Here is a 19,343-nt window from a genome sequence, read left to right as displayed (position 1 = left end):
TCCACAGCCTGTCTCTTGGAACTAAATCAAATGCAGCCTTTAGATCGACAAAGGCTGCATAGAGTGTACCACCCCCCAGAACCACCCATTTCCAGTATATAGTGGAAAATCTAAAAACTTGGTCTACCGTACTGGTAAGGGGTCGAAAGCCAGCCTGTAAGGTAGACATGACTCCCGAGTCCTCAATCCAATTCTGGACTCTGAGCAGTACCATCCTAGCCACAACCTTCTGTATACAGGCTATTAAACTAATTGGCCTGTAGTTTCCTGGGTCCGCTCGGTCACCTTTCTTATATATTGGTATGATTTCTGCTCCCCGCCAAATATCAGGTACCGTGGTACCTTTGGCAATGGTGTTTGCCAATAGTTCGATGTAAGGGACCCAGACTGATTTGTTGTGCAGAAACAAATCTGCAGGAATTTTGTCTAGGCCCGGGGCCCTGCCCTTAGGTATTAAGTTAAGGGCACATTCAACATCCTTCTTAGTGAACACTAGCGTATTTACTAGTAAGGGACGGCTAGGGGAGGCTGGGGCAAATATTGGGGCATTGTTTATTTTAGCAAACTGGGACTTAAAGTGCTTAACCCAGTGTTCTGGAGGGACATAATTAACCGGGATTGGCTTTTGATTCCCCATGCCCCATCTCACAAGATGCCAGAAGTCCTTCGAATCTCTGAACTTACTGGCAGCCAATAACTCCTCCCAATATTTAATGTCCCATGCTTTTTTTGCTGTATTTTGTATCCATTTATAATGGTTCCTTGCCGCCCGAATAGCCTCCCTATCAGTAGAACGCACTACGTCTGCTAAGGATTTATATGCGGTCCTGCAGTTTTTATCATACCATGACTCCGGTTTTCTTTTCCCCTTACCAGGGTTCCTCTTCCTCGGAATACTAAAATATTTACTTAGTTTAAAAAAAAGGGTCGAGTGGATATGAACTACCCTACTACAGTAGTCCTCATGATCTAACTCCCCCTGTATTTCAGTGATTGCTTCTTTTACCAAAACATTCATTTCGCTAATACTTTCGGGTTTACCCAGACACTCGGCCCATCTGACTCACCGTGTGTCGTTTGCTATGACGATATCGTTTATTGTATCATCTGAAATTAACCCCGGCCCTATATAAAGCTGTAGCTCAAGACTAAGAGGGTTATGATCACTTTCAATACGATGAATTACAGTCATATCCCGTATTGATGACCACAATTCAAGGTTGACCAAGATATAGTCAATTCTACTTGAACTCAGTCCATTATTAAAGGTTGGATTGCCCTGCTCATCCCCTCGTGTCCTACCATTAACAGCTCTCAACCCATGTTCTAAGCTAAAGGTCTTGAGCTGAAGGGCTGCCTGAGTCCACCGTTTGATGGGGGGTATACTAAGGGGGGTGATTTGCCAGCAGATATCCTCTGCCTCCGTGAGCTCTAGATCCATATGGTCCAGAGGCTCATAGGAGCAGTTGAAATCACCGCAGATTAATATATTGGCACCTCCCCTCCAGATACTCAAATAGTGGCCCAGTGCCTCCACAACTTCTGATGATTTCCCTCCTGGCTTACCCCTGGCATACACATTAAAAATGATGAGTTCACCGAATGAGGGAGATTTTAACCTGACCCCCAGAATATCCCTTGAATTAATTGCTAGTTGGGTGGTTGTGAATCCATCATCCTGTTTTACCCACGTAGTTAGTCCCCGCTTAGGTCTTCCTTTGTTTGTTTTAGTTGCAGCTATTGCAAAGTGAAGATACCCTGATCTATATTGGGGTTCTAATGCCCATGTTTCTTGCATGTTGACAATCATATAGTGATCAATAAAGGAGGCCCAATCCCTGGATGCCATCTTATTTTTAAGACCTGCCACGTTCCATGAAACCAGGAACTGGCTCTCCACGTTTCTATTTAGGAGATTGTGAACATTTATTGTGACTCCAATGCTACTACTAACCTGCACTCCCTCTGTCTCTGATCCTCTGACCTCCACCTGATAGCCTGATTCATTAGCCTTCCCTGCCCGGTCACTAGATGTTAGATATCCCGTAACTCCAGGGAAAGCCTCATTTGTTGTTAAACCATGAGTTGATATACCACTTAAGTGACTTCCTTGGTTGTCTATTTGCATACAGTTATCAAAATTAATTGGCACATTAACAGTGACACTGATCGGTTCAGGAACTCCATCAGATATACTTGGAACAATGGGTGCATTCTCTTCCAGAGCCTCATCCAAACCACCTGAAGTTAGGGAGTGTGTACCCTCCATCTCCTCCCCTTCTAACTGTAGACTTCAATCGCAGGCATCCAGACTACTGAAGACGTCAAATCTATTTGACAACTCAAGTGGAGTAAATGGCACTGGACAGTCCATGCCTACATGTACAGCAGCGCCCGGCCTGGTTGGTACTATATTCCACCCAGGCGTTACTGCAGGAGCTACATGATGAACAAAAGCCGAGTTCCTATTATTCAGCATAGAGGAGAAGTTAGTAGTAGAAAGAGAGTAAGCATGGGCAGGTTGGAGGGGAAATACTACTGATCTTGGGTAAAAGTAGGTCAGAGGGCGTGGAAAAATGCTGCTATTAAGATTTGTCTGGGGCCAATTCAGGATATAACGTACAGCATTACAATCTCTAAAATTGACCACAACCACGTCTCCCCCAATGTCTTTAGGTCTTCCACCTAACCACTGTAGACGGCGTACATATAATATTTTGCCATCTATATTACTAGCAATTGGCCTATGTAGTGTCAGCCAATGAGTTAATTGAGAAAAGCTCTCTCTCTTGTTTTCTGGGAGCTCTGGTACCCCTGTAAGGATCACTACATATGGTACAGCCTCTGGTGGAAGATCCGGTAGCGGTCTCCTAATCTGTTCCCCCCGTATCTGCCTGAGGCCTCCCTCCTCATTTCTCACTAATCCAATCGGGCTACTGCCCTGATTTCTGAAAGATTTATTATCAGAAATTGATGGATGGCAGTTAGTTTTGACTGTTGTAGTGCTCGCAAAAGTATTTATCTGGTTAGTAGTAAGATTGATATGGGCAGGTTTAGGGGTAAGAACTATTCCATTCAAAAGGTGTCTGCCAGAGGACGGGGCATCCGTTAGGGGATTGCTAGGAATTGTATTTGGTACTGAGACAATTCCAATAGACGATGGTTGGGAATTAATGGCAGTGTTATCCACTGGGGTAGGGACTGAGACCAATTTGAGCTCTGTGTTGGCTTCTTCACTTGTAAGACTTCTCTTCCTGCCCAAATCTACTTCTATTTTCCCTAATCTATTCTCCATTTTTTCCAATCTTTCCACTATAACTAAAGTATAGGTTCGCATGATTAGTTCCATACTATCCAAAAGGTTACTGGTGTGTATTGAATTAAACCCATTGTCCTCCGGGCTAGGTTTAGTACTAAGTTCCCCCGCTGTAAGTGCAGAAGTTAACGGTGACACAGGAGCATCAACCATTCCAGTCACATCCTTGAGAACTGCAGCAGTTGCAGCATTGATACAAGAGGGGGTAGCTTTTTCCCAAAGTCAGTCGAACTGAGCTTCTGTTTATTAGGCTCCATCCTTTTACGTCTCCTCTTAGTGGGAGGTGGACCGTACTTTGTAGTTTGTATAAATTTCTTGAGCCTCAAATGAGCTGACTTAGGAGGGATGGGTGACACAGCAGTCGGAACTCCAAGGGTGCTGGAAATACAATTAATATTAATATTGTTTGTAGAAATGGGAATGTCTGTTCCAGTATGACTAGTGCTAGGCACTTCACTATCTCTCAACAGGTAAGGTACACCATCTGTAGATAAAGTATCATTTGCAAGATCTAGAACTAACTCATTGTTAGAAATGGCTGCAAAATTAGGCTCAGATAGTGCCCTTTTCTTAATGTTTTCAATAGAGCGTCGGCGATCAGCCCGGCGCTCTGCAAGCAGACCATCTAACGCGCCTCCCGATGGTGTTCTGACAATATAATTGTCCTGGGTTCCATTCAGTAACATACCCACTCTGTTGGCCACCGTTTTTGTCGGACTCAAGACATCCACAGACATAGTATGAACTTGTCAGCCAAAAATAATAACAATAAGATGTGCTGGTAACTTACTGGGCACGCAGGTCGTTGCGAGCACGAATAAACCAAGGGGGCGGGTCCAGTCCGGTCTCCTTGGGCCTCTGAGGGCCACAGAGGGCCCGCACTTTGCCCGGGCTTCGCCCGGCGCCCGCCCGCGCGCATCCCGCAACGCGGAGGGAGCGCCGATCTTAAATGCGCCTCCGGGCGCGTAGGTAGCGTCAAAGGAGCGCCAGGGCACCTGGGATTTGCAGTTCTGGCCGCTCCCAGGCCGCGCGTGTAGTAGCGGCAGCGGCAGCCTTGAATGCTGCGTGAGGGACCAAGAGAGCACCAGCAGGGCCTGCAGCAAGAAGAGGAGAACAGCACGTCCTCGATACAGGTAGGACCCGGTCTGCAGGGATTTGAATTTCGAGCTTCCCGCTCCACCGAGGGAGCGCCGATCTTAAATGCGCCTCCGGGCGCGTAGGTAGCGTCAAAGGAGCGCCGGGGCACCTGGGATTTGCAGTTCTGGCCGCTCCCAGGCCACGCGTGTAGTAGCGGCAGCGGCAGCCTTGAATGCTGCGTGAGGGACCAAGAGAGCACCAGCAGGGCCTGCAGCAAGAAGAGGAGAACAGCACGTCCTCGATACAGGTAGGACCCGGTCTGCAGGGATTTGAATTTCGAGCTTCCCGCTCCACCGAGGGAGCGCCGATCTTAAATGCGCCTCCGGGCGCGTAGATAGCGTCAAAGGAGCGCCGGGGCACCTGGGATTTGCAGTTCTGGCCGCTCCCAGGCCGCGCGTGTAGTAGCGGCAGCGGCAGCCTTGAATGCTGCGTGAGAGACCAAGAGAGCACCAGCAGGGCCTGCAGCAAGAAGAGGAGAACAGCACGTCCTCGATACAGGTAGGACCCGGTCTGCAGGGATCTGACTTTTAGAAAGTGGCTATTTTCTTGTTCAATCTTTCTGTGTGCCTCTGACTGTTTGTGGATTGACTGTCTGGTTTGAGAGTGACAGGGGCTGGGGTGGCTCCAGGAGTCTGGGTGAGTCAGCACTAGGCTTAATAGATCTATCTGCATTTGGAGTAGTGGGAGGAGTAGCACCTGGGCCTGAATAGGGATGTGCCTGCCGTCCACAATGCTGGCTCCACCCCCTGCGGTGTGTCTGATGGCCCTGGCGCAGACTCACAAAGGAAGAAGATGTGCACTGGCAGAGTGCCCTCAGGACTGGTTGGAACTGGGTCCAGGACCCCTCACACATGGAGAAGAAAGACTTTTGGGGTATAAATACTAGAGCTGAAACCCCCGAAAGTTAGACTACTTTGTGATCAAGAGGAATCCCTGCCAAAGAAGATCAGCTGAAGAGACTGAGGAGAAGTACTGCCCTTGCTGTTTGTCTGGGGTTGGCATGCAGTTTGCTGTTTCTACTAAGGAGAGATCTAAAGGACTTTGCTGTGTGCTGTGTCCCCTGCTTGAAGAAGGACTTTGTTGTGTGCTGTGTCCCTCTGAAGAAAAGTCTCCAAGGGCCTGAGAAGAGCTGGCCTCCTGTTTCTGAAGTCCCAGTAACACAAAAGGACTTCAACCCCAACTCCCTGAACTTCCTTTCTGGGAGTTCCAGTCTGCCAGGAGGGCCTGTAACTGTGTGTGAGGCCTTTTGCTGTTGGGAGCTGGAAGCGCGATGCAACGAGATAGAAGCGTGATGCTGCCGCAGCAGCCGATGTGGCATCATCGAGGAAGCGTGTCACCGCTGCCACAATTCGCCGTCGCATCACCGGAAAAGCGTGCCGCCTCACAGTGGGTGCCGTCGCATCACCAGAGAAGCGTGTCGCAGGGCCGTCGCATCGCTGAGGAAGCGCGCCGCCGCTGATTGCCGCCGCAACACCAGAGAAGCGTGTCGCCAACACCGAGGGTGTCATCGCTTCACCGGAGAAGCGTGTCGCAGGACCTGTCGCGGGTTCAGGGAGTTCACCGCATGGCCGTAGGGCGTGCACGCATCACCTCCACGTTGTCGCATCGCAACAGAGACGCCATGTTGTCGCATCGCACTGGATCATCGCAACGCATCAAGGCGCCATCTTGTCGCATCGGAACCGGAGCAAAGGAAGAACTGACGCATCACCTTCTATGCAGGTACTTTCAGACTGAGTGTTGCATTTGATCATCTACAAGTTTATTTTTGAAATAACCTTTTTAAAGGCATTCTACTGAGTTTCCGTATGTTGGATTTTTGTCGTTTTGGTCTTGTTTAGTTTAGACAAAGATATTTTATTTTTCTAAACTGGTGTGGTGTCCATTTGTGGTGTTTTCGCTGTGTTACTGTGTGTTGGTACAAATACTTTACACATTGCCTTTGGGATAAGCCTGTCTGCTCGTGTCAAGCTACCAAGCGGGTGAGCAGGGGTTATCTAAAGTGTGTATCCCCCTTACCCTGACTAGAAGCAAGGGTCCCTATTTGGTCAAAGGTACCTACCTCTGCCAACTAGAGACCCCCAGATCTAACAAAGGCTCTCTAATTTGGTTAACGCCCGAGTAATCAGAACCTATGGACAATAATAGCCTCTGTGGAGGTCTGTAGAGTACAGGTTTTCAGTTACTAGTAGAATCCCCACCCACTGGAATTTATTGCTACAGGTTGGTGAGGGTGAACTGGGTAGTGTTGCTGGGATATTTGATTCACTGGGGACCTTCAACCTCTGAGGGTAACGGAGGGGTTACTGGGTACAGTTATAGCTCCAACTGGTCCCAGTGCCAAGGAGTCACAAGAGAGAGGATGGCAACCGGGTATTCGCTGCTCCCGGATTCAATCACATTCCAGAGACATCCTCCGTTCCTGGGGCGTCCAAATGACTAGGTGGAAGTCTGTTGTTTCAAGAGAGAAGCATAGTAAGAAGTGTAAAAGTTCGGAAACACAGATCCTTGCTTGCAAGAATGTGGAAAATGTAGTTTACGGTATACTCGTAATATTTGTTTTAAAACCCTGTCTACTAGACTTTACTCAAGTGTTACAAACACATATTCAAGATGAGAAGCAACATGGATTTCCACAGTGCACTATAAAAGCAACTCTCGGCCTAAAATAAAGCGATTAAGGTCATAGGTGTAATTTAATTAAACAAAAGTAAGTGGGTTATTGTGTTCTGTCTTGAAAACAAGAAATCCAAGTCTTAAAGCTTTAAAATGGGTGTACAGAATGTAATGCTTACATAATATAATGCGTGGCTTTCAGAGTCACTTAGCCCTCCTCGGGCGGCAGTGTTACACGGTCTCTGCTCTATAAACAGATCGCTTAAACTGAATTGGTTTAAGAAAGAATACAGTTTTTTGCCTGTAAAACTTGCATCGAAAAATGCTTTCCAATCTCCGTCTTGATACTGCAGCAGCAGCTGGACTGTCATCTGGAAAGTCTATGCATTAAGCCCCCTGAGCACAATCATTTTAATTAGTCTGATAAAAGTCTCTGAGACCTTGACTTTTATGTAGAAACAGAAGCATGGATTGAAAATCCATGCGAGGTGTGGCTGCATGCCATGCTGGATTTCTTACAAACCAGAAGGGCGGCGGATTCCCAGAAGTGAATGTTAGGAACTGTGCCAACGAGCCTTGTATTTAATGTCTTTCACTGCCCTATAGACGTTTCCTAGAGCTTCGACAACCATTTTCTGTGCATGGTGTCACGATGGGAAGAATCAGACCCCGCACCTGCTACATATTACTTGGGCAGAAATGCACAGAGAGTGCTTTTAAAAGACTGGGGAAGAGTCTGTGGAGGATGAAAAGACTGGGGAAGAGCCTGTGGAGGAAGGAAAGTGGAGGTACAACTAAAGCGTGTAGCCTGTGAATATCAAATTCCGAGTTTTGAGGGGACAGAATATTGTTACAACAATATCGCGATACAAAATATTAAAAGGTACTTTCTATACAGTTTTCGATACCTAAATCCATTTTTGTGTTGCTAATAACTTTGGTCCCGTTTGATGAATCTCTATGAAATGTTTAAACAAAAGTGTTACTTTTTGACTAGTTTTGGGGTGAACCTTCACGCAGAGCTGAGAAAAAGGAAGGGTCCCAAAATGCGCTTTCCCACATTTATTTTTCCATAAGAACTTCAAACACAGAAAGCTAGATCTTGTTTCAGAAAGAGTGCTTTTTGTAATTTGGCGTAAATCCATTCTGTCATTTTTGAGCAATTAATGCTCAAAAACTTTTTTTATATCTAGGGACACAGACCCTCCATGGATTCAACAGCTCTACTGCTGAGATATGATTGGGTGCCACCACATCAGCAAGGAAGTCATCTAAGGACTTGGGATTCAGTCCTAAGTCCTAAAAAACCTAAAAAAGAAATAAGGGGGCAGGGTAGGGATACCTTGATCCCGTAGGCCTGGTGGTGGCGTCCAGATAGACCCCGCCTCGGGCCCCAAAAAAAATTTCTATTTCATTTTGCAGCAAATTTGGGGAAGATGTGCGGCATGAGTTTGGCTGCCTGCGTGGTTTTGGTGCAGGTCCTGGATGCAGGCCAGGCCCTCGGCTCAACCCCCCCATGCACGGTTGAATGCCCTGCGTAGTGTGGGTTTGGCTGCCTTTGTGGGGCCTCTGTGGCCAACCCCCTGCCACACACAGCAGAAGCCCATGTGCAGTGTGGGGTTGGCTGCCGGAAGGAGGTCGGGTGCAGGTCCTGGCTGCAGACTTGACCCTGTGGCCAACCACCCGCCACGCAAAGGCCCTGGGCAGTGTGTGGTTGAATGCCTTTGGAGGGGTTAGCCACATGGTCTGGCCACAGGTGGCGTTGTGTGGCTTGGGGTTGGATTTATGTATGGTAATAAATTATTATTTTACATTAAAAAAAACTAGAAATTCACTCAAAAAGCAAAAGGTTAAGTATTGGTATAGTTAGGTGAAATGTTCAATAACAACTTAACGTTTCAAACTATAAAAAACACAAAACTTCACCAGTTCACTCATGACATCTTCTATGACATCATTTATAATAGCACTGCAAAATTTGCAATGAAATTATTAATGAGAAAACTGTGCATGGCGGGGTTCGAGCTTTAGTTACCTTAAGGCATGAGTCATAGTTACTTGAGATAACTATAACTGATGAATTTCTGTGGCTTTTAGAGTTTAAAACGCTATGTTACTGATCATTTCACCTAACTTGAACGTTACTTTAACCTTTGATTTTCAACGAGTATATCAATGTATGGAAATGCTTGGCTCGACAGGCCATACCGGGCACCAGGCATTACCGCAGGAGGCTGGAAGGGTGGGGGCTGTTTTTGTTACTGGGGTCCAATTTTGTTACTGCAGGGTGGCGAGTCCGAGTCAGAAGGGCAAAATGAGCATCATTGTCCATATTTAATTTCCACAACACAACAGGCGGCCGCGGAGAATGGAGAGCCTGTGCAGAGCGTGCCTGGTTACGTTATGGTGGAACATTGCCTGCACAACAGTCTGGGCAATGGTGGGTAAGTGATTACTTAGTATTCCACTTGCAAAGGCCCAATTGGACTATCGAAGGATGTGATCCGGAATTAAACACAGTGACTATTCGATTAACCTCATATAGGTCCATTTAATTTATTAACGTAAAGAAGTGAAACGTGATTAGAAGTACTGCTTGCCCGCTCCCCACCCTGAGAGTTTTTTCCCATCCCTGCATGCTTCACTATCATCCATGGAACTTGTAAGTCCAGTCATAACGCAGCCTCATTTCAGAATCTCTCTTCCCTAGCTAGAAGACTCATCCTTTTCCCCTCCTCCACGTGCGCCCCTGGCCACCCCTGAGAAGGAACACAGCTAGATCAGCTCGTTAAATGATGCAATGACAGGAGTCTGCAGGACGGAAATCTGTGCCACAACCTACACGTCACTGGTTCGCTTTCAAATTCATGCTGGTTCACTCAGCATTATCATTCGGATCTGAATGAAATGCGCGTGTTGCGTTATCAAAGACTAACAGCAAATCTCAGCACCGCCCCAATACCTTTAATTGGAAAGTACCGTTAATTCTCAGGGACAAGAAGTACCTGCACTTCGACATTTCCTTTTCAAGCACTGTTTAGGACTATTTCCGTGTTAAGAACATCTACCCACAGGTGACGCCACTGTGCTGCAGTCTAGTATGTTCTCAGTGAAACAAGGAAGAGGTCTCCACACGCAGCCTCCATTAAGCGTATTTTCTGAGAGAAAAATGTAGTGTGTTTTGTTATTTGTCATCTGTTAATTTCCCTCTTTTATTTTGCACCATGTCTGTTGAAGCTAATTGCCCAATTTAAGGCTCAGCATTTAGCTTTCTCCGTTTTTCAATTCCTTCACTGATTTTTACGAAAAAAAATGTTTTATTGGGATTTGTATTTTCCATGGTGCATCACTGTATTACGTTGATTATATACATAATAACAGGTGAACTCAGGCAGTGCAGACATTAAAAAAATATACATTATGGAGCATCAATCCCATCATATATCACATAGTGCAAGTGAGAAACATTAAATTGTACATGGATTACACCTTCGGTGGTCTGAGGCGAAATTAGGTAGGCTGATTAGTGCCATGTGCCTGTGCATGTTGGTTCCCGCAAGGGTGCGGGTTGATATGTAGTCCCCCACTCCATCCCTGTCTATCTCTTCGGTTGATGTCCATGCTTATGTTCCCAATGTATAAAAAACAACTTTGCAACGTCATAGGGTAAACATGAAACAGTGAACTGTGGGGGGGGGATAGGGGGGTGGGAGGGATGGGAGGGGTCTGGGGAGCCCACGAATAAAAAAAACATTGTGGTAGGTATCTGTCTTGTGGTCGGTTTCAGTTCATCTACAAGATGTCTGCGGCATCAGAATTGGGGAACTAAGGATGCCTAAGGTAGATTATGTCTCCTGTCACAGGGCGGGGTGCTAGTCTGGCGGGACCCTATTATAGGATCAGTCCTTCTTCTGATATGGCTACTGTGAGTTCGCAATTGCTCGTACCATTGGGGACAGGGGTGGAGTCTGGTATTGGGATGGCGTAGCCCCGGGTGAGTCTTCTTGTGTTGTCTCTTGCGTGAACTGAAACAGGAGTTGTGCCCATTCCATAGAGATGGGGTGATTACGAATCGCTTTCACCTCCTCCTCCCGCAAAATTGTTTTCTCCGCTGCCCCCCATTTTTTAACCGCCCCTATCCAGGCTGCCTCAGGGGGTCCTGCCGGCGCTCTCCAATGCATGGCTATTCCCCATTTCGCCAGGAATATAGCCAAGGATGCACACCTGCCCTGCACTTTTTCTGCCTTTCACCTGCGGAAGACTCCGAGGGTGCATGCCTCCCACGAGGTAATGTGCATGAGGTGGACAGTCGCCCCCAGTACCCGATGTATCCTACCCCAATATGGTTGGAGTGTGGGACAGTCCCAGAACATGTGTTTGAAGTTTGCCTCGGGTGTTTGGCATCTGGGGCATGCGAATTGCGTGTCAGGGTAAAAACGGTGAAGCTGGTGCGGTGTTAAATACGCGCGATGTAAAATATTGAATTGAATGTTTTTGAATTGTGCGTTCCTTGAAACTTTCTTCGGGTACTCTAGAGCCTTTTCCCATTCTTGTTCATGAAGCACTCATCCTCCCATTTTTGGTGCAGGGCCTGCAGAGGCGCCGTGGTCAGTTCCCTAATTGCCTTATAATGCCAAGTGACTGTCTGCCCCTGCCCATACGTAGGATTGAATGTAGTACGGGGTGTGTCGGTGGTTCTCCCTCAGTGAGATCCCAGCATTGTTGGGCGCTGTCTACTAATCGTCTGTGCACTAAGAATTGTCCTGGAGGGAGATCATAGCTATCCCTCATTTGGGCATATGTTTTCAGCTGCCCATCTTCAAACAGCGTCTCAATCTCCGTCACCTCGTGTTCCGTCCATATCCAGAGGGTTCCGGATGTGTAGTAGTTCTCTCTCTGTGGGAATCTCACTAGTGGGAGCAGTGGGGTTCAATTCCTTCACTGATTACTTTGTTTTGTTATTTTAATTTTGCTTCTTGGTGCCATATTTTGCCATCTTGCTTCTCAATATGCTCATCACATCCCTTTTTCCTTTGCTTTTTACATTTTGTTCCCTATTTTATAACTTATTTTGATTTTATTTCCATTTCTGTCTTTGCTTGTTGCTGCTTGCATGTTTTACTACACAGTGCTTTATTTACTCTACATTCATTTTGCGTCCTTAGATTTTTTTTTTATACATTTTTTTTTGCATTCCCATTTACTGTTGTTTAGTTCCTATGATCTCCTTCGCAATTTTTGCATTCACTCCATTCCATTTGTCATCTTACATGTCATGCTTTATTTTTGATTAACCCCCTTCTACTTTGTAGAGTCCCATTCTCTGTTATATTTCTGTTTGCTTTTTTGATTGTTGCTTTAAGTTTCCTGAATGCTGAGCATGCTTGTCTTTACTATTCATTTCTCTGTTTAATATTACTCGCATACCTGATCCATGGCACCCAACCAAGTAATAAGGGATCTGCCATCTTGGGCATCTTCTCCTGTACAGAGAGATCAGTGTGTCTATTTGACATGCTGAGTCTCTAAGAAGTTCAGTGTAGGCCCCTGTAATCCCTTCTGGGGAGCCCCTCACCTGCCAGCATTCTTTTCACACTCGAAAGGTAGGGGATAATCGGGAGCCCCTTATGAGATTTTCAGGAGGAACCAATCACAGTCCCTCCACAATCATCCTGTTGCCTTGGCAAGTATGAAATGCCTTTACAAATACCAATACATTTCGATATGTCTGGGTTTGTTTCTACAGTCTTGGTGCATTATTACCTGGGCCACTGGAATTATCTGGCAAGCTGTGCCACAAAAAAAAAAATATATATATATATATATATATATATATATATGCTGAACTTACGCAGATATTAATATTTCACTAAAGCAATGTCTGAAGCTATCCAAGTAGCATCATCACCCCCATGTAATGCCTGACTGCAGCATTCAGAGACATTACAAGTAGAGCTAGTTTTCTATTCGCCTTTACAAATACGCCGCAGGGTTGAAATGGTGATAGACACTGGCCGGCACTTGGCACCTGTTGTATTGTCTTGGTCATTGTTTGAGTTGCTGTTGGTTATGGAAGGTGGGAGGTGCTTTGTTGCATTTCTCTCACTCCGTTGGATCACCAATTCTTATAAGGTCATTGCACAACATTGAACAACATACTTACTTTAAGAAGAAGTAAAACTGTTATGCGTGTTAAATAGCGCATAAGTGATGCAATTATTTCAGAGCTGATCCCGCCTCTCTGCTGTCTTTCTTTTGTGTTCTCTGCAAGAATGTCTGTGGTTGTGACTGAATGTCCTGGTGCACTATTAGGTCATGTACTATGCTTTAAAAGTTAATTGTTTGCCGGATGCAGACTTTATGCACTTTTCTTGGATGTGCCCCCATATAGGCCGATATTGGGTGGATATTTTCTCCAAAATCTCCCAGATGATTAAAATATAGCATTGGCACCTGACCCTCTGTTGGCCCTGCTGGGCTACATAGACAATGTCCCAAAGGGAGTGCGTCGATTTGTTGTGATTGCCCTACTCTTCGCAACGCATGAGATTGTGATATGCTGGGGAATTGGTAGGCGCCCTACCAAGGCACAGTGGCTTAAAAGCCCAACTTTTTGTGACACCATTAGCGAACTGTATGCACAGTTGCAGCCGCCGGCATCTTATCCGACATCTGGCAGCCTTTGCATACCTATTTACAGCAAGCTAACCATATAACTCAAGACTGACTGTGCAGGACGTACAACTCGTAGGCTTATATTTTCATTTGGGCTGCATGCTAAACTAAGCTGGTATTGCCACCTCTGGTACCAATGCAGTCACTTTAAATTACCATTCAAATTCTATTGCAAGGTACCAGGATTCTGGAGTTTTGCCTATTAGATATGGGACAAAACCAGAGGTGTCCATCCTTTACTGTAGCAAGAGCTACTTATATTTGCTGGAAATCTTCCTGAGCTACTAGTATTATTAGTGTTGTAATAGTGACAATTTCATACAAGATTATATTGGTGGCTGTGCCATTCAGGACTATCAACAGTGAACACCTCAATGCATCAGGCAGGGTTACCAGAAGACTGGAACAGGGGGCCTGTGCATGTTCCTGCCCAGGCGGTGTAGGACAGCTTGGTAGGAACATGCACAGTGCGCATGATTTGTTTGGTCGCCTCAAGAGGGCCGGCAAAACGGTTCATGCGCACTTTTGGAGTGCAAACCACTCCTCCCATGCTCTGATCAGCCCCGCCCCACACAGGCCGCTGACTGCATGCAATAGGAAAAACAAAATGACAATAATGACACGTTATAGTAATTTTATTTTTCCTTTTTGCGCAGTGGGGCAACGCTTCTCCGCCTTAGTGGAGTAGCCGCCACTGGCCAAAAGAGAAAGATAAATATAGTTGACATAGAAGTAATCACTTTCCTGTCAATTGTAAGACTTTGTTTTGAAGATTCATTTTTCAGAAAAATGGTCAGCTCATCTGTTCTAATGTCCTTTCATTTATCTGTTCTAATGTCCTTTTATTTATCTGATCTAATGTTCTTTGATTGCAGATATACATGGCAGCATGCAATATAACAACCAATGAGCGTATGAACTGCCACAAGTACAGCTACCTCAAGGACGAAGATGGACTATTTGTGAATCCTTTTAATAGGGGCGCGTGGCTAAACCTAATGGAGTTCTGTCATCTGATCCCTTCCCTGAGGGACGATCAAATCCAAAAGGCAAACCTCTCCTGTCTCTGATAAACACTATCACAAAGGGGGGGTGGACTCCTTAAACGAGCCCACCGGCTAAAGGACATTCACATATAAAGAAAACCATGAGTAAACACACTATAAGGGTTTGAACAAAAGAAAGTGCATCTAAGTGAAAGACCACATCATCATGTTACATTTCTACATGTTACATTCTTATGCATTGTGGTCTTTACTGTTTACATTGTGTCTATAAAATATCCCCTGGGGATGCAGAAGTCCAATCAGCAGCAAGTTATTGGTGACATAATTCTTTTTACCATATTGTCATTAGCCTTTCTATGACTGATGATACTCAACTTTCATAAGTTGTGAAATATTCTTAAATGCAATTATTTGGTTACATGTATTTTTCATGGGCTGACACAAACCCATGATTTTCATGACAGGAACAAAACAAACAGAAGGTGTTCAGCTTCCTATGAAGGGCAAGGTGATAATCCGTTTTCAGAAGCACTGGTTTTATGCATTTGAATAACAGATTATGATGAATTATGTTATGTAAATTGATAGGTAAAAATGACTTTCTAGTTTTCTGGTCTGCACCCATCCCATAACTCTTCAGAGCAAACGCCATCCATCCCATTTTAGTCTAAATGTGCCAAACCTCTGTAGAACATTGTAAATGAAGCCATCACAGTCAACAGGCACCAAAGACCCAAATTTGGCAGTTGTGTTTTGCCTAATTTCACACCATAAAAAGACCATGGTGGCTGCCAAACTGAAAAAGGAAATTGCCCCCAATTTATAGTCGGACCGAGCAACTATAAAGCCAGTATGCCATCACCCGAAGGATCTGTTCCACGAGACAACCTGGAATTGTTGTAAAAATAAAAGTAAAGCATATGATAAAAGCCTTTGCTGGAGACGCCATACTTTGCATTCTAACATAAGAAGTAAACAAACGATGCCCCAGAGTTATCAAGAAGCCACGCAACACAAAGCAGCAAGTTAAGCTGCTGAGCTGCGTTGCGTGAAGGGGAGAGCAGAACAGCGTCATATCTACTAAGATGTGTCGCTGTTCCGCTCTCTCCCTGGCTGGTGCACTTAAGACAGCCAGGAGCTACAGCAGACACTCGTGCCAGAGTGCATAGTGTCCAGGCACCACCAATACAACGCCTCTTGACGCAAAGTGACGTATGGCAGTGAGCAACTTTGCGTTGCTTTCGGTCACTATCCAATAGTAAATCCCACCTGAACACTTTGCATTAGGTTTGCATTAGAAATTAACGCACAGTGTTTTTAAATAAGGCCTCACGGGTGCAGATTCAGAGGGAGAGAAGAATTGGAGAGCTGCAGGACAAGTCAGCTACACACAAAAACCTTTCCGTCTCTTAGAAACACAGATCAGCAAAGAGAATAGAAGTAGACACATTAGGTGTGAGCATTTACACCTTTACGGCATATTTAAGCGCATGCTGACCCAAAAGGTTTTTAGCAAAAAAGTGAATCTCAGGTCTCTTTCTGGATTATGTTCAGATTCTTTTCAGAATGTAGAAGTGTAGGAAATCATATTCTTCTTCTAGATTTACTCATGGTAAGCTTTTCACAAAAGAAAGTAGTTACTTTAAGAGTTTCTTAATATTACTACCTTTTGGAAATTCACAAACCCCCAGAGTTCTGTTTGGAAATCTCCAAAATCGTAGGTTTCCATGCACACATTTTAGTCTAAAAAGTTGGATTTTCATAATCGGAAGCCCAACTGCTTACTGTGATTTTAAGGTGTAAATGTATCTCAAGTGTTTGTGTCTCAATCTCTTTCCCAAACTCAGTCCGTGAGTGGGTGTACCCATGTGGGGTCTTTGAGGTCCCAAAGAAAGGTCAAGGTCATCCTTAAAGTAAACCCCCTCTATGGTTCCTGCTCCTCCCTCTCCTGCACAGGAACTAACTCAGAGAGTTAGCGCATGCACTGGACGGTGCACTGGCCCAGTGTGCGTCAAGCACACCCAGTGAGGATGTCCAGCATTGCAAACCTAGGCCGTCATCCATTTTGCTAATCGGTCCAGGGTATGTCTGGAAAAGCCTAGAGTACACATATTCTTATATTTGCAGTCACTCCCAAGGTAGTGGTCATTCTTGAACAGAAAGCTACTGGGAAATGTAGATCTAATAGAGAAAAACTGATGTTAGTGGTGCTCTAGAAAAACTCGTAACAGAAAAAAATAAGTTTCAGCGATTTGGTTGTGCTTTAACCATCTTACATTATCATTCATGTTCAGTAGATGAACAATTCCAAACATGGTCTCCAAAGCTGATGACAACGTCCACACCTTGTTACATTCAGACATATTTTATCTACTATATTTGATTCCCTGTAAACCATGTTCAGGACACGATCTCCTAGTAAGTTGACCTTGCAAACTCTGCCACATCTTTTACACAGTAATCGTCTCCTCCCACCAGGCCTGCCCACCAGCTCTCAAACTTCTACAGGGCATCCACTTAGTACAAGCTTCAGATTAAGAAAGGCTGGTACCTGCCTATCCACAGTCAGCAATGGCACAAGCCTCAGCCTGTCAACAGAAATGACTTTTGAAGTTTGCAGAGATGAGATTATTTTTCAATTCAATTCATATTCTACAAGGTCATTAAGACATTTTCTCAGGTCCGTCTACAAAAATTTCAGAAAATAAAGTACTTGTATCTAAATGAATGACAAATGCGTATCTATTATTTTTGGCAGTAAGGAGAGGCCACAGACTCTGGCCAGGGTGCCCACCTCTTCCACTCCTTTAAACATCTTGCTGGAAGAAAAGACAGTCCCTAGAGCCATCGTTTCGTGACTTTGACCTATGCCCTACCTGCCTCTCCATGAGGGACCACCCAAAGCTAGTCCTCCCCATAGAGACCCAGCTAATCGATCACAAAAAAGAAGGCTTCATGGCGCGTGGAACGAAACCTTTATTGATTGACCCATTTCAATATCCCTAACTTTGAAGAAAATGGTCCTGACCTATTAGGCCTTAGATACCATGTCCCTGCAGACACAGTTAATAAATTCAGAATTAAACAAATATATGTTAGCTCGGTAATGATCCATTTGGAATCATTGCCCTTTTCTGGAAGAACAGAACAAATATGTCAGTTCTTTTCTTTTGCTATTATGGGAGTCATTGTGGGCATGTGTGTGTTCTCAAGTTCTCTTACATGATGCAACAGATGCCATTTGTGATTCACACTTCTGAAATGTATCTTATTATATTTTGCACTCTAAGTAATTTTACCCTTTTGTACTTTTGACACCCAGTTTTGTATATACCCAATTTTTGTACTCGAAGTGACTTATAAATGGGTATTAAATTATCAAATAATTAACTTCCGCTCTTTTGTTAAAAACCAAAAAGCAGGAAATTGATGTAACTGGTAGCCCTAATTCAGGTAAAGCGGGGCCCTAAAAATAGGGAAAGTGAGATTTGGATCTCTAACCAAGGACATATTATTTATATTGTATTGTATTTAGGTGAATTGCAGACAAGAGGGGGAAATGGCTTATCCCACACCTTAATTCTTATTTTGTAAACTCAATAATGGAATGGAAAAATGGCACAATTATTTAGTAAGCAACTGGCTCTTAGTTTATATTATAATATGTTATTTTTTGTAAATTATATATTTATATTTTGTAAGTATCTTTTCTCTTGTATCAAAGACAGACTGTTAAAAGTGTGTAATAAAACAAAAGCAACAATTGCCTCTCTAATTTCTGTAGATTCGGATTTGATTTCCTCAGCCTTACGTTTATGGGGGTGACCATGTATAGTTAACTGCCTGTTCCATGAGGGCAGCTTTACAAGGCAATGCAACCTATGTCCGCATATTGTCATGGGTTCTGTGCGGGGTGTCTGTGTTGTGTGCGGCTACAAGGCATATCTCATACAAATGTTCATCTGTTTTTATACTTTGTGGGTGTGATAATCTCCATTATCGTTAGTGCTCACAACTTGGGGGTGAGAGCATGAGATCAAGGAGAGTGATTTTGGCATTTTTGATTTGCAGCACCCAATGGGGCTCATGGGCTTAGTGCCCCCTTGCTCTGCAGTTTGTATTCCAATCATACATTACACTTCGATTGTACTATGGAATATCGAGGCTAGGGATATCAAGATATACTATTATCGTGGACAGGATATCGGGGCACAAAATATTGAAAGGTAAGTACAAATAAAGGAAGTATATATTTACTATTCTTATCTCCACATCTATGCACCTTGTATATTTCGCAATGGTACATATATGTGGAGTGAGGTATAGAACATCAATACTTACCTTTTGATATTTTGTCTATCAATATTGTGTCTATTATTTGGTGCCGTTGAGAATCCTACCTTGATATTCTAGAGGCACACCTCTGCTGTTTGTCAGACCCTGTTCAGGGACACAGGGCAAGCATGGCTACAGGGCCACAACCTTGCTCGCTGGTGTTCTTTGCCTCTGGTGTCCTGCAGACTGTCCTACTATTGCTCTGCAGACTGGTCCAAGTGCACCCTTTCTGTATTTGACTATCAGGATAATGAGGG

The 19,343-nt window shown here is 44.6% G+C and overlaps 1 protein-coding gene across 2 annotated transcripts in view; it reads left to right on the top strand.

The window, feature by feature from the left end:
* The window catches only part of LOC146862333 (uncharacterized), a 228,593-nt gene extending 210,079 nt beyond the window's left edge, over positions 1-18,514 (top strand). Inside the window, exon 11 of one of the 2 annotated variants that reach the window (XM_085641535.1) lies at positions 14,620-18,514. In XM_085641535.1, the coding sequence (XP_085497661.1) occupies positions 14,620-14,814 (195 nt within the window). In that variant the 3' untranslated portion in view covers positions 14,815-18,514. The remainder of the gene's footprint in view (positions 1-14,619) is intronic. The other variant, XM_085641534.1, reaches the window with a different exon arrangement.
* Positions 18,515-19,343: the final 829 nt, after the last annotated feature.

This window comes from Triturus cristatus, chromosome 2_2 (genome assembly GCF_964204655.1).
Source record: "Triturus cristatus chromosome 2_2, aTriCri1.1, whole genome shotgun sequence".
NCBI lineage: Eukaryota > Metazoa > Chordata > Amphibia > Caudata > Salamandridae > Triturus > Triturus cristatus.
This window is presented reverse-complemented; position numbering and strand designations above follow the sequence as displayed.